At 44.1% G+C, this 24689-nt stretch overlaps 2 protein-coding genes across 3 annotated transcripts in view; both read left to right on the plus strand.

Annotated features, from left to right (window-relative positions):
• Positions 1-24689, plus strand: part of LOC122802675 (cytidine and dCMP deaminase domain-containing protein 1-like) — a 1973793-nt gene that overhangs the window by 1398413 nt on the left and 550691 nt on the right. The window lies entirely within an intron of this gene.
• CDADC1 (cytidine and dCMP deaminase domain containing 1) overlaps positions 1-24689 on the plus strand; it is a 371753-nt gene that overhangs the window by 316529 nt on the left and 30535 nt on the right. Inside the window, exon 8 of one of the 2 annotated variants that reach the window (XM_044072391.1) lies at positions 5935-6003. The exons of the other annotated variant lie outside the window; for it this stretch is intronic. Coding sequence (XP_043928326.1) covers positions 5935-5996 — 62 coding nt within the window. The 3' untranslated portion in view covers positions 5997-6003. The remainder of the gene's footprint in view (positions 1-5934; positions 6004-24689) is intronic. 2 annotated transcript variants of the gene reach the window in all.

The raw sequence follows: 24689 nt of genomic DNA on the forward strand, positions 1-24689 counted from the left end.
GGTGTGGCTTTTGCCAGCTGAACAGATACATAGTACCAGCCTTTGAGAATCGGCTGATTTACAACAGGGTGGGACTAGCAAATTAGACTGTGAGATGCTTAGTCTCTGGAGAGAGAAGCTAGACAAAAAGTAGAGATTGCACTCTGTGGTGTCAACAAAGTTAACCTGCAGAGTGTTTTCTACACCAGCTGGATTGAATGACATGATACATTTGAAATATTTATTTTCTTACATCAAGCCTTTGTCTGTGCCTTGGAACAAGTTTCTGAACATTCCGTTCCATGTGAAGGCATTGCAAAGGCAATTGGTATGGTAAAAATATTGCAGGTCTTGAATTTGTGGCTTGCCTTGTTATCACAACAAAATGTTTTCACTAATTGCAAGCCTTGAGCACTTCTGCAACAAGGATCAGTTCTGGATATGATGAGGCCATGAATTATGTCAGCCAGTCATGAGCTGCGCTGGAAGATGGGCAAGACAGTATTAAATAATTATTCCATGTGGTACCAAAAGGCATGTGACACATGCATCAAAAGTTCTTAGTGGTACCAGAAGGCATGTGACACATGCATCAAAAGTTCTTAGTGGTACCAAAAGGCATGTTACACATGCATCAAAAGTAGAAGCCCTGCCAGTAGGTTGAGAATAACATCAAGGCAAATGCAGTGAACTATTGTAATGGCAGAGAACCCTTATGAGTACCACCATGGGGCTGTGGCTACTCATTTTGTGTACTGCCTAATTTCAGAAATTGATGAGTTTTCCCAGCTGCATCAGGGTGCTACTCTTTTACTGTAGGTTGTCCTAAAATGAATGATGCAAGAGCAGCATAGCTTTCATGAGGGATCATTGGACCTGAGCTTCTTCTGTGATGATTTGTCTTAGTCTGATGGTGTGTGAGTGGAACTGAGTACTTGTTGCACTTTGATGTGGTTACAGATGTTGCTGATTCCTTAGAAAGGTATGGCACAGGTCTTTCTCCAAACATAAGCACAGTGTTGAAGATTTGTGAACATTTCCTTTTGCAAGTTGTGAATGTCAAAGAGTAGTCAGCAGACTGTAATTGGTCATGACTTGGAAACATTCATCTAAGACTGAAGACAGGCTGACTGGTTTGGCATTGGCATTTGCACCTAGTGACAGAATTCAGCAGCTAAGAACATTATACACAAATTCGCTAGAAAATGTCCAAGAAGAGTTGAAGCACCTGAAATTTTGAATTGTGATGCTGACTGGGTGAGGACATGGGCCAGGACTATGATGGAGTTGTGTACTGGCTTAATGTATGCAATAAATGGGTCCACAGCTCACACATATGTGTATTTACTCTAGGTCCACAGCTAAAAAACGATAACTTTCTTATAATTTGACCTTTGGTCCACAGCTTACAAACTAAGACTTTGATTTGTTACAACTTTGGTTCCCTAACTCAGGAGCAAGGGCTTTGCTATTCAACTCTTTCAGATCCACAGCTTCCAGATATATTCAATGGATTCAAAGTGTGCAGAAATATTGAATTGTGATGCCTGACTGGATCTCCTCTTCCCTCCTACCTTCCACATCTCCCTTTCCGGCCCTGCTTTGCTACACTACCAAGAAAAGTTATTAATTCTTTACAATAATTAAGCATGTTTTTGTTCATAGCTTAATTCAAGCAGTAAGATGACTGTTTACTGCTTTTATACAAACTAGTGTTCATCTTCATTTTTTTTCTGAACCCAAAAGAACATATGAATTTAAGCTTAAGATATATAGAAATTAGCAATGAATAGTGTTCATGTTCAAGCAGTTCCTTATCCATATTTGTCCTAGATTTGCCAATGAGATTGGGTGTTGCAGCTAGATTGTCCCTCAGATTTAATAAACTCCACATCGCAATAGTGCAAGCCCTACACAGAATGTACTGTGGCCGTGTCTGCAGCTCCCCACGGCAGCATGCCTTGTGTACATGGTTACTGAATCAGTGTAGGGGTGTGTGTTACAGTGCTCAGAGATGTATTACACATCCCCTGCACTGGCGAAGTGCCGGGTGGCACTAAAATATTAAATTAAGTCTGTTCTTGGCCAGTTCTATAATTTATATGTAGGCAGTATGTTACAGTGTCCATAACACCCCCCCCTGCACTGTCAAAGTGCCGGATGGCACTAAAATATTAAATTAAATATATGTAGTTGACCGGTTCTATAATTTATATGCAGGGGGTGTGTTACAGTGATCGCAACACATCCCCTGCACTGTCAAAGTGCTAGATAACACTTCTTCTTCCTCTTCTTCTTTCGGCTTTTTCCCGGTTAGGGGTCACCACAGCGGATCATCTGTCCGCTCATGATTGGCAGTGGAGTTTTACTGTGTCGAGTTGCCAGCCCGGCGCCCAAACTTCCACAGAAGGCACACACACGCATACACTCACACATAGGGCCAATGTAGTGTGTCCAATCCATAGGTTCATAGGTTCATAGGTTTATACTAGGCTATCTGCCCTAAGGCATTTATAAGCCTAGCCCAAATTATTGTGGCTTACGCCACCCCTTATATGAAAAAATACTGTGCCCATTAGTTTGTTGTGCCTCTGTCCAGCAGTGACCCAGAGATGATTCCCGGGGTAAACCTACGATCTCCCATCCACAGGTCTAGATTTCTCTTGAACAGAGTCAGCGAGGTGCTCTGCCTCACATGGACCGGGATTTTATTCCACAGCATAGGGAGTCTCTGAGTGATAAATCTATCCCTCCAGCACGTCCTATTTATATCCGTGCTAAGGTTTAAGTCGCTTGCTCTAGTGGTTTTGGTGGATTTGGATTTTTGAGGTGGAGCATGTCCATTAATTCGGGTTGGACATGGCCTTGTATGTCAGGCACATGTCACCTCTGAGCAGACGGTATGCGACTGAATAGAGCTGGAGTTTCTTCAATCTGGCAGCATATGACAGATTTTGGAGTCCCTTTATCCTTTTGGTGAGGAACTTTGGGGTCTCTCCAATTGCTGCAGATGTCGGGTGAGATACATCCCGAATGGGGCATTGTACTCGATCATTGGTCTGATAAGTGAAGAGTACAGGGAACAATGACCTCACTAGATCTGGATGTGAATCCTTCATGATCAGGTGGGCAATGTAGAAGGTCTTTCTAACCACTTTAGCAATGTGAGTGTCAAAAGAAAGGCCACTGTCAACCTGGGTCCCCAGGTCCCTGATAACCTCTTCTGTGCTTAGTGGATTGCCACCTATATGGTAGCTTGGGGTTACCTTGTTTTTCCCGAAGGGTATGACTATACATTTTTGGCGTTAACTTCAGGCCATGGTTCTGGCACCAGCTATCTGTTTCCGTGAGTCCCTTCTGAAGGATATCAGTGTCCGATGCACTTTCCACTATGGCCCAGTTTGCAGTCATCTGCAAACTTTGTCAGCCAAAGTCCTCCCATGTTGGCCTGTACTTCTGAGAAGTAGATGCCAAACAATAGGGGCCAAGGACCGAGCCCTGTGGGACACCACTTGTGACCGGCTTGGAGTCTGACACAGCGCCAGCAACTCTAACCCTGTGGGTTCTGTCCTTAAGCCAGTTTGCAACCCATCTTGTGACATATGGGTTTACATTTAAGCTGGTAAGTTTTTCTACAATACCGAGTGGGGTATTGTGTCAAGCCTTTGCAAGGTCAAGGTAGGCTGTATGGACTGCCTTTCCTCATCAATGGCCTTGGTGACTATTTCAAGAAGTCGACCAAGTTCAAAAGGCATGATCTTCCCTTGACAAAGCCAAACTGGGTCGGGTCCAATGTCTGCAAGTCCCCTATATCTTTGTTTATGAGCTCCATTATGATCCTCTCCATAGCTTTGCAGACTAGACTTGTTAAGCTTATGGGGCGGTAATTACCAGGGTCCGTAGAGGCGCCACCTTTGTGGAGTGGGACCACAGTTGCCGACGCCACTCCTTGGGCACGTATCCTGTGGTAAGGCTGAGATTAAACAGCTGCCTTATGTGCGGGTTTAATTCCTCATTTAGCTCGTGTAGCACACAGCCGGGGACACCATCCGGACCCATTGATGCTGTGTTTTTGGCTTTAGAGAGAGCAGCTTTCACCTGCGCATTTGAGATGTCCGGGAGGCTACACTCGGCTGGGATAGTTATCTCTCCTTTAGGGGGGGAGAGGGGGGTGAAGTTTGCACTGAACCTGTCTGCCAGTATGTTGGCAATGTCTGTGGGTTCAGTGATTTTTGTATCATTTTGGACTAATTCTGAGCATATCTGTGAGTTTCCACCCAGGTTCCTAACATAGCTGAATGTCTTCCACCCAGGTTCCTAACATACTGCATGTCTTTGTGATGTGGAAGGAAACCGGAGCACCTGGAGGAAACCCACGTGACCACAGGGAGGACATGCAGACTCCGCACAGAAGGCACCCCAGCCGAGAATAGAACTGGAGAACGTCTTGCTGTGAGGCGACAATGCTAACCGCTGCACCACCGTGGCTGCCCAAAGTGCTAGACAGCACTAAAATATCAAATTTTAAAATGTGTGTACTTGGCCAGTTCTATACTTTATATGTAGGGGGTGTGTTACAGTGTCTGTAACACACCTCCTGTACTGTAAAACTGATGGATGGCATTGAAATTAAATGTGAAAATGTCATTGTCCCTTTTTTTTTCCTAGTGTTGACATGACGCTTAGCAATAAACACATGCCAGACATCTAAAAATAGAAACCGGATGCTTTTAATTTTAATGGAAAAGGCCAAGTTTAAGCATAGCTGAGTGGGTTTGCAAAGCATGTTGCGTTGCTCAGCAGTGCTAAAATGTAACCGAAAGCTATTTAGAAAACTCCTCACATCCACGTTAGCCAAATGGCCATGGCCTTGTGTGCAGTAGATGCATGGTTTGAATATCCAGACAGACCATTCATCTTTTACATCGGATAGCATTAATATATACAGTTTTATTTTTATCGACGTAGTTATTGATATTTATTTACCAGGTTAGTGCAGTTGGTCCAGAATCCCATTTTCAGTGGAGATACGAGGAGAAAAGCTCCAATCACACACATGTCCAATGCATTACAGTCACACCCCAAGATAATGTAATTAAAATACATAAAGGGTTAGGTCATGTAAAGTAAAATACATTTACATAATAAATTATTATGACTGAGCAATTAATGTCAATATGTGTTCTATTTATTATTTAAAAATCTAGTATGCCTTACCTAAGCTCTGCTAAGCACTGCTAAGCCAAGCCAAGCAGTACTTACACAGGACCTGTTTAGTAGTACTTAGCACTGCGCAGCTGTGCTTAGCTGGTTTGAGCACTGCTAAGGAATCCCAGTTTAAGTGGTCCTCAGCTTAGCTAAGCTGGTTTGTGCACTGCTAAGCACTGCTAAGCATTCCCTGTTTAAGCACTGCTCAGCTGAGCTCAGTGAGTTTGTGTGGTGCTAAGTGTTGCTTAGCATTTTCAGAAATGGGCCAATGGTGGCAAAGTGCAGGAAAACAGCCTTATGTAAACTGAACAGGTGGGAATACAGCCAGAACCTGTTGGAGTTTGATCACTGCAAGAGCTATGGCTGGAGTTGGAGAGGGTGCACACTTCCAGGTGCAGTGCTGGGGCATTTTAGAGTGTAGGGTCATGGTTGTGCTCCTTGTTAAAAACCAGGATGACTGGCTGCTGCAGGTCCAGTGTCAGGGGTCCGAATACAAATCAGAGGCCTGGGACCTGCTGGCACATGACCTCACCACTGCAACTGGAATCCCTCTCACTGATGAGCAGGTGCATCATCATTATGATGATCTGAAGCATAGAAAGTGGGTTCTCTTAGCTCAGTGGATCCAAGATGCTCGGGACCACAATGCTGCAGAAGTTTGTAAGTATAGGCACCATAGATTTACCAAATTGTAGTATGAATACCTGATAGACAGTTATGCATAATGGTGTGTTTCCCTCCCCACAGCTGCAGAGGAGAGGGCTCGCGACCTGGAGGCCCACTCAGGGCACCTAGCCAGGATGCACTGAGAGTGTGGTGAGTACAGATATATTTTGCAATATATAGTAATATAAATAAGAAAGAGTACCATAGTAACTGCCAGTAGGTATATTCTGTTCTGAGTGTACTGCAATGAATGTGTTCATAGACCTGGACTGATATAAGTGAGTAATGTCAGGTACAGTTCAGTATAGATGAAAGCAAGAAAGATGCTAATGTTAAGGAAAGAAAGTAAAACTGCATTAATAATGTGTAGGAATATCACATGTATACTGTATTAATACTAAGGATCTGGTAATAAATACACCAACATTCAGAATGTGTAGGAAATACATGAAATTCATTCATGATCTACAGGAAATACAGTACAATTGCAGTCAGTACTAATTCTAAAGGAAATAAAGTTAGTATTGTATAGGTTGTGAAATGGGCTGTTTTTCAACACATGCATTATTTAAAGTGTAGAACAATAAAGATTGTCAGATGTATACCAATCACTGTGTCATGTCACCATCAATAAAGCTTTGTTCTGCCAATTGTTGTGTGTATTCTGGGCTGTTGTTCAAGAAATTGAATATTACAGGTGCTACGAAGCAAAGACGGTTATAACACCATGAAGTGACTGAAGGTTGGCTGATAAAGAACTGTTATGCTAAAGTGTAGATATGGAGGTATACTACAAGACATAATGCAATATAATATTTTATCCACACTAAGATCTGAACCTTCAGTAGTAATGTCTAAGGTATTATAGTGTGTTTCCCTGAGGATTGTCTTGTGTTAATCTTTGCGTTTCAGCTATACGCATTCCTGAACGTAGGTACACCAATGCAGGCAAGTATAAGACTGTAATAGCTGTAGATTGCAAATATACCATCTGCAAATGTATATGGGTCAGGCAGGCAACCAAGCACCGCGATATGGTGTGTACAGATCACATATATTTTCATGCACTTGGGGTTAATTGTGCATACCTGCATTCCAAGTATTAATACACACTTCACCTACTATCTCTGTCATACATGAATCTTATTCATGTATGTTCAACTGTCACTACAGTCTTGTGTGACACTATCTGTATTACCAGGTGAGCTTTAGGCACATATCAGTCAACCAACGCACAGCAGTGGCCCAGTAGCTTAGTGTGATGAGCAATATATATATGTTGTTCATTTTGACACATACAGACCGGGGTTTTAATCCAGGGACAGGTACTTAGATTTATTTATAGTAACAGACAAGTAGTACTGACTATTTATAGAAACCGTTATGTATTGTTAACAGATATTCTTCCCACAGGACTTACAGGTAAAGAAATGTCTGTAGTAGCTGTATAAAGGGTATACTAATGTCTATGTCCAGAAGTACTAGTGTGTAACCAGCATTGCTCAGCAAGGTGATAAGACTCCATTAAATAAAATGTCATGAAGTACATTACTATTCCACCTTAAGACAAATTAAATGTTCTACTGTTGGTACGGCTGTATGCCTGGTGTGTCTATGAATGTCTGCTGATAGTCTAACCCCATGCCTACCAAACACAGCAAGATAGGTATAAACTCCTTATACTGTGCACGATACATGTCTCTCTAGTGTCATGCTGTCATGGACGGTGACTGGGCTGTTGTTCAAGAAATTGAATATTACAGGTGCTACGAAGCAAACTTGGTTATAACACCATGAAGTGACTGAAGGTTGGCTGATAAAAAACTGTTATGCTAAAGTGTAGACGTGGAGCTGTACTGCAAGATATAATGCGATTGCATACAGATATAAACCCAGTTGAAGTATGCCAGTAGTACACACACACATCAGTGCAGGGGTACACCTTGTTAGTCATATATGATCACCTGACATGTAAAAGTCCCCTGTACTTATGTATCTGTAGTTCCCACAGCTTGGCCCATAACATCCCATGTGGACAACTTGAGAGGTTTGTATGTGCTACAGAAGCTATAGGGCACTTGTACACATAAAGTAAGGGCAGACCTGTAGAGTACTGAGCAGTAATGTTGTGGAAAATATAGCCTATACAGTTGTTAATGGAATGTCTTTCTTTCCCCCTATCCTTTGTTTGCATCACAAATTATTATTCTTATACTGCTGATATGGTTCCATTTTTACATATGTTGTTCTCAAAACCTAATGTTGGCCCTTGTGTTATATTATTGGTAGTATATTAACATACCTTGTTGAAATGCTAATGTTGTTGGCCTTTTGCCATAACTGTTACTGGCATGCTGTTACAGTGATGACTGTTATTCCATTTCTGCCTGTGTTCTGTATGCTATGGAATTCTATTGTTCTGGGTTAATTGGAACACCCATGCATGGTGTTATAACTAACATGTAAATGTTTTGTTTATTACTAACCTATACACTTTGACAAACCTCAACAACATAGCATGATTGGGTAGGCTGGTTCTGGCGGATTTGCCTATCCAACCTCATCTGGCCATGGCACCAGGACCCAGCACTTCTGAGACCCAACCTGGAGCTGCCTCCTCCTCTGGTCCTGCACCACAGATGGGTGAAACCACCTCAGGGAATGAGGCTCCCCCCCCCCGGGTGCGGGCGGAGAGAGGATGTTGCCACCTGTAATCATTTCCCAGGGTTGGTGCACAAGGTTATCCAGTGTGATTTGGATGACCAGCTGCACCACATTGAGAGCAGATTGGCACACCTGGAGGGGCAGGCCGACCCTAGTGCCCAGCCCCCAGCACAGCCACCTTTGGGGCTGTGAAGGAGCATTGCTGACTGCCCATGGGTAGGGAGCTCAGTCTCACTGTTGCCATCTGGGGGCACTTGGTCCTCTGATTCCCAAACACCCTCCCCGTCCAAGGTGTTTACCCCTTCATGTGTCATAGACCGCCCCTGTATGCTGTCTTGTCTATCTGCAGAATCAACTTCTCCTACCCAACTTACCTCCCCAAACATACCTACAACCCTTCCCCAACATCCCACTCTCACCTTAAAAATAAAAGGGGGCCATCTGTCCCCAAAACAAACATTGCCCCATACATAGCTCTCCATCTCACCCCCACATACACTGCCATCAATCAGTCATCCCAGCAATCAAGAAAGTTATGTCACCCACACCCCTCCCTGTGGGATGTGTGGTGCAGATTTCAAATTGTCCACATCATGCACAGCTTTTGCTGCCCAAGAAATGAAGAACTATGGTCCTTTCCTACACCTGTCCTGCACATCCTTACCTGCCTTTCATATTGTTTTTCCACCTGCTTGCCCCCATTTTACCACTGTCCTATCACCCCTTTTTCTTTTCTTTATTTGGAAACAGCGCAGGTTTAAGCAGGAGTAACTGCCACTTAGCATTGCAGTGCACCACGTAAACCCACTTAAAACTGCTTTAATCACCTTATCTGATTCTGACATTCTGACACTATTCACATCAATAAAATAATCACCCCTTCCAAGTCTTGAACGCAGGACCCCCTGAATGACAGCACAGTGTATTAGCCCACTAGGTCAACTCAGCTCAGGAGAATAACTGTTTCTATAAATAAATCATGCACTACACTGATATCACATCAGCAAAAATTTACACCCTTGCAAAGTATTGAACCCAGGACCTTGTCAACTACAGCATAGTGCATTAATCCACTAGGCCAACTCAGCTCTGGAGAGTAACTAGTGTTTCTATAAATATATCATGCATTACAATGATGTCACATCAGCAAAAATTTACACCCCTGTCAAGTATTGAACCCAGGACCTTGTCAACTACAGCATAGTGCATTAGCTCACTAGGCCAACTCAGCTCTGAAACATAACTGCTGATTTTGCAAACATATCCTGATTGCCAGTCACAACACTACTCCTTCATATAATGGAATAAATAACAGTATACTTGGGCCTGTGATGCATACACTGAACTAGTACACAGCCAAATAAATGCTGATGGATGTACGGGAGGCTTACGATATCTGGTAGAGCTGACAACTGCACAGACTGTTGCAGAATGTCCACAGTTGTGCCCCCTACTTATGGCACGGTTGTCATAAAACCTATTCTGTGTGCAGAAGTAGTGGCAAGTCGGTGCAGATTGAGGTTACAAAACCATGACAAAACAGGTCAGTGTCACACATCATACCCATCCGAACTCACATGTTCATGCTAGTCCTATGCAACAGACTGTATGCATGCACATATGTCTTGCAAATACACCTGCCATAATAATGACTCAATAGCTCTATCTGCTACATTCCTAGCATGTGTCACATCTGGACACCCACAGTCCTGGCTCACAGTCCAGTCTGTTGCATGACAACTACATGCTTGTCAATATAACATAGGAATAACTGAGCCCTGCAACATCCAGCAGAACTGGCTGCAGCTACAGTAGTCACTGCCACCCACAGTAGGCATGTTAAAGGCCTTCAGGGTGGGACATATGTCACAAATATGTATATATGTCCTACATGTCGCCTACCACTCTCTGGATGACACTATTACTTAACATATGTACCAGAGGAAGATGCCTCACCTGGACTGTTATGAGCACCCTCACCCTGGCCATGCTGTGACACAAGAGCTGACACTGCTCCCTCACTGATATATACAGCTTGCTGTCCCCCAATGTCTTCACAATCCCTAGTATGACTCCTGTCCAGAATGCAGCAGCTGCAGCCTGCTACACATACATCAGTATGTTCAGCTACCAGCTACAGACCTACCATACCTCCCAAACACCTAGAACCGGGCATCCACACAACACCCATACATAAAGGGTTGGAAGGGATGGTCAGGTGAAAGGGACATGTGTCACAGTCTCTCCCTACAAACCTACACAGCTAATAGACCAGCATCAACTGCAGCAGCATGCACATTCGGATAAAAAGGATGTATGACACTCACATCTGCCTGTCTCCTTACTGACCTCAACACACATTGTTAAACAGTACACTGTTAAAGAATCAAAATATCTGCTAACAATGACCAAACATAGCATGCAAAACTGTAGACATAACACATCAATATAAACAGTGGACATTATTTTTACCTACCCTCTGTGATGTTGTAGCTCCCACACCTCGATAATGTCCTCCTCACAGGCCAGGAAAAGGGGTAAGCCCTATATGAAGGCCTTAATTATAGCACTGTGTTGCCATGCATTGGGTAATGAAGAGGCAACCCAGCTGTTCTGTATACTATTAGCAAGTGTGAGTCACAGATTGGTGCAGAGGCAATCACCTGTTCATGAGCATTACCTACAAAAGGCAAGCTGCTGCCTATGGTAAACAGGTCTGTGACTTTCTTCATTAAGACAGACTGTGATTTTCCTAGGAAAACTACCACTGGATTTCTGCTCACGAAGGAATACAGCACTATACCATTTATGTCATAGAATTAGCCATGTAATGGAATGCTGATGGGGGATGCAGTCATGGGAAATTGAATTTCAACAGTAGGTCTCAACAGCATATCTTGCAATGACATGTTGCTGTTAGTCTGCTGTCCAGCACCTATGGTCTTCTCGTTTGGCTCTATCTGCAGTGACATAGATCGCAGCTTTGGCCCCAGAGTCGCCTAGCAATGGTCAGCTCACATACGAATGCTACTGGATTGTCTGTTCTGCAATAGTGACAGTAACTACTGGTGGATACAGCTGGCATATCACATCATGTACTGTCAGTGACCCCTCTCAGTCGGTGAATGTCATACAGGCTTATTTAAAACATTGTCCAGGTGTCCCTGACTGTTCCTGACATACTCTGGCTAGGTCACTGTGTACTCCACACCTGTATCTTATTGCCTGACAGCTATGACTAGTATACCTGGTGACCCTCTGCAGCAGGACAGCAGGTTATAGGCAGTAGTAGTGGGGGGACACTGGCTCCGCCTCAGCAACAGTGTGTACATATTGAGCATACAGTGTAAGGGAATGAATTCAGTACCAGATATTAATGTACCATTACTGTGTTCTGAGGAGTCTGGCATGTCACAGACACATTCCCCACACTCTGGGGACAACCATCACATATTGTCCAATTGGTTTCCAGCCATCCACATTTGTCTGGCAGGGGGGTCTACATCTCTCAGGCACATATACACATTCTGCAAACATCTGGGTACTGCAGATGTCAGATACCTATGAGGAGGACACCCTACACCACATATGCACTGCTCACGGTTATTGTGTAGAACAGATGTTGCTGGAATGTCCACATGCACTTCTAGTATCACTCACCTATTTGTCAGATGTTGGCTGTATGACATGGTACTTTAATGTTGCCCATAGGGAATACACCAGAGTCAATGGCAGTGATGGGTGTGGACACATAACAACACTGTCACAGCACTCATGCCATAACTGGTATACCTGGTACCATATGAGGTTACTAGGCTATGGGCCCCTGATCACCCATATGCCTAGGTCAGATGTTAGCCCATGTGTATGCAAGGCAGCACCTGATGCCCCAGTCCAACAGGGACACAGGTAGTATTCCAGGGGTGTATGTGCAGTTAACCATCCAGTTATCCAGGTTCCGCCTGCAAAGGTGTAAATGGCTATGCTGCCTGATGTGGACAGGGTGGCCATTCCACAGCAGGGTGAGTGTGTGGGCACACATCTGAGCCACCAACAAGCCCAGGTCATGTCACACACCAGGTTGAGGGCATGTGTGTGTGTTAGAGTGGAGCTCGAGTTGCACTTGTGCAGCAGTCCCAGCAAAGTGGAGTCCATGATTGCCTTGCATGCCACACAGAGGTCACCTCTGAGGAGTATGTATGAAACCAGGTAGAAGGTTGGGCTTATAGCCTGTGTATGGTAGATGTTTGAGGCCCTGGTATTCAGTGGTGAGGAACTTCTGTGATGTCCCCAGCTGCTGCATGTGTTGTGTGATTTGAATGATGAGCGGGGCATTATACACAGTAATGGGCCTTATTGGGGAAATACAGGGATTTCTGACCCCATGTCCATGGATGACATACCCTTATGTATGAGGTGGGCCATGTAGAACATTTAACTTAGAATGGAAGCAACATTGTGGTGAAATGTGATGTTGCCAAAGACCTGTGTGCGCAGATCCCTCATGACTGATTGCATGCCTAGGGTGTTGTTAGTACTATGATAGTATGTGTGAATGTTATTCTCTCCATAGGAGTTGACACTGCATTTCCTCGTATGCGGCCTGAGGCCATGTGTCTGGCAACAGTCATGTATCTGTGTGAGACCCTCCTAGGCAGATGTCCACATCACTAGGGAATCCAGTGATGGCACACAGCATGCAGCCATCTGCAGACACGGTCGGCCATAGGCCAATGGCTGTGCCCTGTACCTTAGAAATGTACATCACACATAACAGAGGCCCAAACACAGAACAACAGGTTACACCACTAGTTATGGGTCAACCACTTGAGGTAGATTCTCCTATGCGGAATAGGTGGATCGTGTCAGAGCACCAGTGTGCTATCCTAGTGGTAACATATGGTGTGATGCATACTTGGGAGAGTATATCTGTTATAGTCAGGTGGTTTATACTGTCAAAGAGTTTGTCCAGGTCAAGGTATGCAGTTTGCACTGTCACCCCCATCCATGGCTTTGGTAACTGCATCATAGAGGTCATCTGAGTGTAACAAACATGAATCCTTCCTTGACAAAGCCTAACTGTGCATGATGGAGTGTGTGCAGGTTGCCAATGTCCTTGTTAATGGGGTTCACTATAAACTGTACTGTGGTCTTGCAGAACAGCCTAGTTAGGCTGCTGGGTCTGTCATGTGACTGCATCGTGGACGCCCCACCTTAGTCTAAAGGGGTGAAAGTGGTTGTCCTTCAAATGGCTAAGACAAAGTTGGTAGTCAGTCCTCCTTTGAATACAGTGCCTTATGGTGTTGCAAGGTTATGCTTGGGGTCATGTAGGATACATCCTGTGATGTGATAGGCTCCCATGGCAGATATATACCATGACTTTCACATGGCAGTGGTGACCTGTTCCCTACGTATAGGAGACAGAGGGAGGTACTGTGGACATCCTGATGTACTGATGGAGAAGATAGGGGTGAAGTCTACACTGACTCTGTCAGGCATCAAGTATGCTATACCTACAGCACTGGTGTAGCTGGTGTCCTTGACCATCACAGATGAGCAGATGAAGGTGCTTCCTGCGATGTTGCAGACATATGTGCAGTAGGGGAGAGGATTGTCTGTAGTGGATGTCGACAATATAGGCTCTGTATTTGTTGTGCAGGTTTCCAGGACTGAACCCATGCGCATGTTCATGCTAAGGAGACATTGCTCTAAAATGAGCACCTACCCCTACTTTGGCTTGAAAAGCAGTATGTCATCCCTGTTATAGACAGTATGTATTGCAGATGTCCACTAGACAGGTGTACCTATCCTTGCAGAGGATGTAGTAGTCCTGTTGGGTATACCTGACTCCATGCATTTATACAAATGCACATATAGCACTTGTGTGTATGTGTGGATTTTGGTGCCAGTCGTTAAAGAGGGCTGGGGGCTTTGAAGCTGTGTATACCACCTCCCAGGAGGATGTACTTTACATTGGAGGTTATGTGTATCTGACCCTAGCTAAATGGGTATTGTGGGAGATGGTGACTGCATAATGGTTGCTTTGCCATGGAGGATGACATTTTAGGGATGCTGCAGTGGTAAACCATGTGGTATAATATCAACTCAAACACACCTTCACCTCATGTAGGGGTAGCCCATAGCTACACAGAGGTGTTTGTAATTCCACTGTTGCTGGCCCTCTGGTCATTTGTGTGCTAGAATGGGTATGTCTTCCAATGTATGTTTGGGTCATTCACGTGACCCAGGATTAGGGTACATACCCCAGTACTAATACAGTTGATGAGGTCCATATAGGCAGAATGGGCTTCCTGGTCACATGTGGTGGCCGATAGCTAGGTATGATTTGAATAGGTGTGATGGCAATGGTGAACTGTCCCTACAGTGTTCCTTGTGCATCTTACTGCTTGTACAGTGTGGAGGTGTGTATGTGTCTCATATATAGTGAAACCCATGTCCCATGGCATTACCAGCTACACTTTGGGTTCTGAATGTATAATAGGATGTTTGACCAGGTAAGGCTGGGGTGCTCTCTGCAGCTTTGAACCATGTCTGTGTGACTACTCAAATGTCAGCATTTCCCAGGGTTAAGAATGCTTGCAATGAAGGCAGAGTCATGTGTAGACCCCTAGCATTTAGCAGCATGGCCTTCAATGTGTGCTGCATTGACAGTTGTATGTTGGTAGTGATAACTTCACCACTTTTACTAATGGAGTCACTATGGGGGTGGAGAGAACCATTGCCAAACACATGAAGGCCAGTTGAGACAGATGGAGCCCATCTCTTGCAGAGCATCGTGGTCTGTTGACCATATCATCCCAGACTCGCAGGTACTGGATCCTTGTGGAATATCACAGGATAAAAGGCCACATTTTAAGATCAATCATTTCCTGATTGTATTGAGGCATCAGTCTGGGTGACAGTGGAATGCTGCATAAGGCTAGAGACATTCCTGCCTGGGACACATAATAAGTGTGCTAACTCATGTCTCACTGCATATAGCCCATGGACATACATCTCAGGTCAGGCATGCCAACATGGACTGTGACACACACATGACAGTACCTGTTGGTGAGAGACAGCAGTGCTTGTGTGATATGGTGGAGTCTGTCACCTGACACACAAGTAACTGTGACCATCCACATATTCAGCCAGGTGCCAGTCACATCAGTGTGTCTCACAATGGAGTCTCCTATGTGCAACATGTTTGACAGGTGCTGATGCATGCATGGCTGTGGGACACAGGTGTGTGGCCATGCGTGTTATGTGCTGTGTATGGCTGTGGTGTTCATGTGTGTCTTTACCACGGAGGTCACCTTTGATTGTGGATGTGTATGTTGAGGACCACTGCATATGTGTGTGTGTGTTGTGTAGGGGTGGGTGGTGTGTGAGGTGTATTGATTGTATTGACAACCTGTTCAGGGACAGATATGCAGCCTTGACAGGTTAACAGCATGGACTGCAGGTTCTTACTGTCATTGCATCTCTCACACAGTGTGTTCCTTAGAGGTGTTTGTAGATGGTTGTTCATCCATTTACATGAGGCAGGTGCTACAATGTGCCAGGATGCCCATATCAACCACACATTGTACTATGTTGCTGATAGATGGCAGGGTATGATGTGGGAGTTAGCAGTGGATAGTGTTTGCAAATGTAGATGTGCAGGGTGTGTACGTAATTGTGAGCAGTGTATGCAGTCCTGTGATGTGTTCCCCTCTTCATGTCTTAAAGGTAGGATGTATAGAAGTCACAATCCACCCTTCTCAGAAGGTGAGACCGCCACCATAATTGATGCCCTGAGACTCCATCATCAGGAGCTGTTGTCAAGGACTTACCGTAACCAGCAAGAATTCACTGCACTGTGGACAGACCTCATAGCAATGGTGAATGATGTGGGCCAGCGGGACAGGAGCTATGAATAGGTCCAACACCATGCCACAGATATTACACATCATACACAGCAAAGGGCCGCAGCTGTGGCCAGGGGGCCACGCTGGCACCAGTGGAGTGCTGGCTACACAACCACTCTCTGCCACAGAGGAGTTCCTGGGAAACCAGGGTTCAGCCACCAGCTCACAAGAAATCATAGCAACATATGTCGTGGAAATGGGTGCCACAGGTTCCACAGCTGAGGAGCATCCAGGTAAACCTCAAGTGGTCATCACGTTAATACTGTAGCATTCATAGTGGCAACCTCTGCATACCTGTACACATATGTGAGGTCAGTCTGCATTTGTGGGTGGGGTTTTGTAATGCACATGTGTGCACATATTGTGACTGTCACCTGTTTGGATAGTATTACAGTTTGTACTGTACATGTTGATAAATGCACATATTATCCTGTACCAATGCTACAATTGTGTCTGCTGACAATACCTCTCCCCCACAAATCCATAGGTACCTCTGGTGTGGTGGAGTCCATTGTCTTGTAGCTGGTGAATGTGGAACTGCCTTGTTATGGCTCATCTATACAGTAGACATGGTAAGGGCTGCCAGTTTGCCATGGACACTACTGTTAAGCTTAGCCATATTGCAGTATGTGCATGTTCACTTGTGGTGGGGTTCACTGCAGTGCATTGCACTGATAGTCAAAGTAGCATAGATGCAGGAGCACATATTTTTGTAAAGGTGTAGCCACTGCTATACAGGGGTGCATTACTATTGTGGAAATGGGTGCACTGTGTTTTAGGTGAAGGTCCATCACGTACTCTGAATTGTCACGTATCTTCACAGGTGTATAGTACTAGCAACATTAACTGGACATAGCTACACTGCATGCTGTTAAAGGCCTGTCTTTAGTGTGTCTGCTGTGGTCTGTTTGTGTGTTGTGCATGGCATCAGTCAGAAGATGTGGTCTGTATAATGCCTTTGCGGCACCACACCTGTATGTGTGTGTGTGTTTATGTATGTGTGTGTGTGTGTGTGTGTGTGTGTGTGTATGTGTGTGTGGATCAGCAGACATTACAGTACAGGAATTGATGTAGTCATGTTGTCTTCCCCTCACAGGTGACCATGGGGGTTGGAGTGTGTCCCCCTCACAACCTGATATTAGTGTCTCACCTGATGCTAATAATGATGGTGGCCATTGTGAGGCACAGGTTGGGTTGTTTGGGGCTGAATCTGTCCCATTGGTTGACATCCCACTTCCACCTCCAATGTCTTCACACACAGTCAGTATGCCCATACATACCCAGCCACAGCAGCCACAAATATTGAACAGTCAGAGAGTGGTGGCATTGAACAAGAGAGTGTGTTGACTATGGCATCTGTGACTGTAGACACTAGCCATAGCTCGAGAGCTGGCGAGGTCCCACACAGGCAGATTGACAGGGGTCTTGAAGAAGGACTGCTGCTCATCCAGCACCTGTCAGAGGTGTCACAGCACGTGTCACCCAATGCATGTTTTGGTCCATCATGGAGGCACAGGCATGTTCTGAACACAACACTAGATGGATGCTCAGGGTCATGGATGCCACATTGACTGGCATGCATGACTCCATCCACGGCATTAGTGATGCCTTGCATAATTTCACTGATGTAGTGGATAGATGGTGGGATGAGACATTGTCAATCCTTAAACGTGCAATACCTGTGCTTGAACATGTGGTGGGAGTAGGGCTTCGGACATGTGGACGTAGGTCAGCAAGAACATCAGCTGAGAGCCCACATGGCCATGTACGGTCACACTTCCATAGTGGCAGTACCACTAGCACTACCGAAGAGAGGGAGCTGTCCACACCACAACATGGCAGGCCATGAGCACTTGGTCCTGGACAGTCCCATGAGGGTCACAGACCCAGCAGACACTGGTCACCATCAGCAAGTAGTACCGCATCTGGCCCTGGGCATGGTGGTGTCAGTGCCACTCCTGGCAGAACCAGTTCTTGTGGTCATGGCCGGAGACTTTGAACTGTACATTCTGCCATATACAGTTCACAGCTGTCCAACATACTCTTGTGTAGGGCTAGCACATGGCTTGACTGTGTGCATGCACACACTCACACATCACTGTCACATGCAGGTCACCAACAGACACACACACACACACACACACACACACACACACACACACACACACACACACACACACACACAGCTCCTCTCCATAGCCCAACTGATCAGCACCCCTCCAGACACATACATGTCAACTGTGTGGCACAGCCAAAGCCTTTGGCAACCCCACAGCACATCCTGTGCATGTGATGATAACTGTGCCACATCCCTGTTATCCATGTCATCAATGCAGGGACATGCTAATGTGTGTCTGATGCACAGGGTGAATGTAGTACAGTTAATGGCAGTTTGTATTGCAGTAGTTTTATGCCCTGTAAGGTGCTGTCTGCTGGCAATTGTCATGCGTACACATCAAAGTGTATGTACCTTTGTGCCATGATGCTTTATTGCTGTTAGTACTGCTGACTGTTATCTCACAGACCTTATTCTGTTTCTGTTCTAGATGCCTGTGTGTCTAAGTCGTGGGGACCTGTTGCCATTACAGAAGCTCAGGATGGTGTAGTGACAATGCAGAGATGTTTTCATCGCCAAGGTATGGCTGTATATGTGCATGTTTACCTAGGTGCATGCTACATTTGATACATATCACCTGGGAGTCCTGTAGGATCGCAGGTCCATAGAAGGTTACTAGAGTACTGGCTCTGGGTCCCTTACAAGCCTAGCCATTACTTTATCCCTAACAGAATTGTCGATCAGCACCTGTTGCCCCTGTCATTGATGGACACAGGTTGGACACCTGGGACAGATTTTTGTTTTCCTGTCCACTCATCATGGATGCACTTGATGAGGGTCTGCATGGTACTCTGTTTGACATGTATCTGAAATGCATTCTTGAGACAGCCTCTGGGAGACAAACCTCTCTCTCTCCAGCAGGTTTTTTTGCTGTTGCCCATGTGATTCAGGCCTGTTGTGCTGGTAATGTGCAAAGAGTTAGACTCACATGTATGTGGCAGCTGTTAAAGGCTGAGCACAACATTGCCATATAGGCATGCCACAGCCCACCTGTGGGCAACCTGCCTGATACCAAGTGGGACACTACTAATTCAAGGCTGTTTGCATGGAACAGGTGTTGAAGGCCATGGATAACCTTTGTGGGTGTTACCATAGCCTTTCCATTTGCTGCAGATGTCTGCATAGGTACATACAAGACTGGCCATGATGATAATTTATTGTTGTACTGACTGAAGATTATACAGAGGTAATGTCCACATTTCATCTGGGTGCAGTCCCTTTACCTATGTTGTGATCCACATTCAAGGCTTTTCTAATCACTGCCACTACTTCATGGCTGAATGCAACAGTGTTAGCCTGAGTACCTAGGTGTGTCAACTCAGGTTGTGTGTTTATGGAGGTTGCCATTGATGTGGGAAATAGTGGGGACATTCCTCACAGTATGGTACGATGGCATTGTTTTCTGCATTCAGCTTGAGGCCAGGACTTTGGCAGCATTCCATACCTGCTGTATGACCCCATTGTAGGCCAGCGACAGACAACCCAGTACTTACAGTTGCCACAGCCTTAGGCAATACCTACATATGTGGGTGGTAGCAGTTAGTATTCATGCCTAGATACATGTGGGTCATTGGGGGCAGCAGCTACTCACAGGGCCTCCACATGTCTACATACTACACACACATAGGCAACACAGAGTAGAGTTGTCACCTTATCAAATGTGCAATGTGGGACACTTCTTGTAGTATCATGGGAGTTGGCAGGACACAGCAAGTGCAACGGATGGGACTTCTTTTGGTTTGCCAATATGATAGCTTCTGTGTGTCACATTACCATAGCTGATGCTATTTCTCACAACATTAAGGTGCTTCTGATGTGAAGTAACTGCTTTATGCAAGTAGTAGACAACTTTAGGAAATGTTTGTTGTCCTACACTCTGGCGACCTCTGTATTGTTTGAGTCATTGTCACAGGTCACACCTAGAAAGTTGTGGCTACTGAATGCATGTGTAAGATTCCTCCCCATTACTTAACAATTTTACAATAGCTGTTTTAAGAACATGAGAATAGTGTAAAAGGCTGTTGAAGTGGCATTAACTTGCTGTAACACAAAAATAAACATACCTAATCTGGTATTGTTGCTTCTTGGGAAAAGTGTAACATTACCAAATAGCACAGTGATCTTGTATGCAAGTTTATCAGAAATTCATATCAAAGTTACTACAGAAATTCAGAGAGTTGGCCTACAGATACATGTTCGGGGATTACTGCTTTTGAATTGTTGTTTTCAAGATGACAAAGTATGATTTAAAAAACAGCTTTACTCCCAACAATAATGGTATTATTGTCAGTATTGCCATATTTAGCTATATCATATGTCATATTAAGTGTAGAGTGATGTATAATGGACAAAATAAATTGTTTGAACCTTTCAATAAATAATGGAGCACTGGCTACTTACATAAATAAACAATGGAGCACCAGCTACTTAAACAATGGAGCACCAGCTACTTGCATAAACAATGGCGCACCAGCTGCTTACATAAACAATGGAGCATCAGCTACTTATATAAACAATGGAGCATCCCACCAGCTATTTACATAAATAAACAACGGCGCACCAGCTACTTAAACAGAGCACCAGCTACTTAAATAAACAATGGAGCACCAGCTACTTACATAAATAAACAACGGAGCAACAGCTATTTAAATAAATAAACAATGGAGCACCAGCTACTTACATAAATAAACAACGGAGCACCAGCTACTTACATAAATAACAGAGCACCAGCTACTTATATAAATAAACCGACAGCCTTGGGGCAAACACATAAATAAACCTGTCTTTACCATGGATGATCTGGCAGCACATCTCAGGTAGTTGTTTCCATGCACTTTTGTGTTTAAATAGCACACGATGCATGCATGAGTCCATGCAGGTCTTGCAGCTGTAAAGGTGGGAGGGAGCTCCCTCGCCCTATGATTCCGGTGCCTATGCATGCTTACATTCAAAAGTAATAGATAAGAATCATTCTTACCCACAGTGTAATATATTTATTGTGTTACTGCTCAATGTCAGGAGTCTAAACAAGAAAATATACTTCCTGCAAGTCCTCCTCACCTTAGAGAGTGTAGATGCCTGTGCAGTTAATGAAAAAAGCCAAGGAGAGCATCTCAGCAGTGCAGGGCTTTAATGTCTTGCAGCCATTTAGACCAGCTACTGCACAGGAAAGGACAAAAGAAAACAAACGCACCTCAAAGCTGGTCAAACAATATGATGTACTTGAGCTTCACCTTATCCAAATTGCCAGAAACAAAGTCTCATACCATATTCTTTCAAGCTGTAGATCCACCTGTATGACCCATAAAACCTGTAACACATTCTTAGATGAACTGGAGACGCTCTCCATTTAACCCAGCACTGTATTCATGGGTGACTTTAACTACCCCACTATAAAGTGGTAATCATACAAGATCACCAACATGTAAGCTCAGAGATTTCTGAACTTTGTATCACAAATATCCTGAACTAGCTTGTCCATATGCCCAGTAAAGGTGCTAACATCATTGACCTTGTCCTCATAAACATGGGAGGACATTGCACCCCTAGTGTGTATTATTGTCATTTTGCTCACTGGTCAGGTCAGATCATAAAGCTGCCTCATTTGAAATAAAAATAAAACACGAGACTGCAGCTAATACTGGAAAGTTTATGAATTATTCTAAAGCAGACTTACTACTATTAAGTGACACACCCTAATTAACTTTCAAACCTCTCCCCATACCCTGAGAATACTGCTGCCTGTGTGGAATTATTCATGGAAACCCTGTACAATTATGTTACTGGCTGCAGTGAGACAACTGTACTAGCCTGTAATAACCAAAGGACAAACTAAATAAACCAACTGCCCTGGTGGAATTCTAACATCAATAGGCTTTGTAACAAAAGGAAGCAAATCATGGCAAAAAATTATGAAGTGCAATGCTTTGCAAGATAAACTCCCTTATCAATCTAATCAAGTCTATTAAAGCTAAATTTAAGGAAGAAATAACCTCCCTGGCCACAGACAACCACAAGACATTTTTCAATTATTTTCACAACTTCAAAGCCAGTACACAACTATTTGCTAAACTAATTGTAAATTGAGTCACCTATACTGAGTAGAAGATCTAGCAAATCTGCTGGTAAACAAATTTGCTATCAGTTTTATTCCCCTTTCCCCCCAGACACCCTTCACAGAATACCTTCAACCATAACCCCTCCAACTATCACTACGGAAGATGTCCTCAATACATTCTTCAATGTCAGGAACACTGCAGCAGTGGGCCCCAATAATATCACAAGATGTCTCCTTAATAGCATGAAATAAGATCTATCAGGGACACTAGAATCACTATTTAATGGTAACTCCCAGACAAGCTTCATGCCAAGTGAATGGACGACTGCATCTTTCACCCCTCTGCATAAGGATAGGCCATCTATCAACCTGGATACCTATAAACCCACAATCTGACTAGTTTCATATGCAAAGCCATAGAATGAATTATCATGGAAATTATGATGATGTGAGATAGTGCCAGCTGTGCCAGAGAGAGTAGGGCAGTGCATGTGTAACATACACCAGCATAATTAGCTGGAGATAAATAATTTTATGTCATTTGAATATTAAACTGATTTGTACAGATGCTTGTGTTAAAAATGTATTTGTAAAGTTGCTTGTGTTAAAAATGTATCAGTAGTGGGTCCTGCTGGACAGAAAAGAAATATACATGTATGTCAGATGGTATTGTCACTGATAAAATGTATATATGTTAACAGAGGATGCTGGAAGGGGTTAAGCTCAGCCCAGCTAATCTGAAGAAAAAATAGCTAGAAATTAAATGACTTGGTTTACGCCATAAAGATTTTATCTCACAAGTCTGAATGCAGCCAGAGACGCAATGTTTATACTGGGATCCTGCTTTTGTTGTCCTTAGTGGTGAAATAATTGCTATCTGAGGTGCCAGAGAATGGCTTGTTAGTCTCTGCAGGAAGAGTGGAAGTATTGGACTCGTTTTACAGCCTCCAGATGCTGGAATAAACCTTAGCAAAGCTCTATGTGTGAATTGTGACACATCTGTGCCAGATTCTGGCTCACATTTCTAGTCGGGGAGGGGAGAGAAACCACAGAATCAGATGACCAGATGTGATGTCATTCTGTAGCCAGCACTGAAACTATATTTAGATATTAGTGAGAGATGTGACAGATCACTCTCAGCACTCTGTTTTGGAACTGACAAGATCACTCACCCACTTCATCTTGCCTTTAGTTCTTCAGTCAGTTAGGAAGGTATAGTGAGACTAGTTAAATATTGTTTTTCTGTATCTGTCTGAATTGTTCCATCTGTGTTATTTTTCATATTTCTTGTGAAGTGAAACTCTGGTGTTTTTTGTAAATAGATATTCAGTATTTTACTACATTTTAATACACTCCCAAGAGTTGATCCAGTGGTCAGGGATTTGTGCGTGCATGTAGATGGTAATCTGACCTTTGACCATCATATGTCTACAGTAGTAAGGAAATCATTCTGTGTTGCTGAATGTTTAAGCAAGGGTATGGCATCTAGGTCCAAGAATGTCATTCTTCCACTGTATTTGGCCCTCATCAGACCAGTCATTGAGTTAATCATGCCTGACGTTATGCACCTGAGCAGGCATATGCAACACTTGAGCATCTACAGAGGTTCCCCCACAAAAAGAATATAGAGCATAAACAACATGTCCTAATAGCCCCCTATCCCTGTGCTCAGTCTTCCACAGACTGCTTAGAAGTATCTATGCTTGGCCTTTAAAGCATCCCCTGATCCAGCTCTGATGAATCTGTTGCAAATCCATAAAACAAAGAGCATCAGAATTACATGAGCTAGGGGCCTTAACCTTGTCTGCAGCATACATAGGATATGTTGCATCAGAATTACATGAGCTAGGGGCCTTAACCTTGTCTGCAGCATACATCGGGCATGTTGTAAGGACAGGAAGGTTTTTCAGAGACTACCTCATCTCTGGAACAAGCTTTCCCTCCATGTGAAGCAGAGTTCTCTCCTAACCCGATGTGAGTGCACCTTGGAACAGTGGACAGGGAAACAGAACTTTACTCCTGGTCTTGCACATATGTCTCTACTAAATGCAGGCAGCCTGTAAATTCTTGACCACCCATGCCTAAGTCT

This window comes from Protopterus annectens, chromosome 5.part0, assembly GCF_019279795.1.
Source record: "Protopterus annectens isolate FY-2018-M chromosome 5.part0, PAN1.0, whole genome shotgun sequence".
NCBI lineage: Eukaryota > Metazoa > Chordata > Ceratodontiformes > Protopteridae > Protopterus > Protopterus annectens.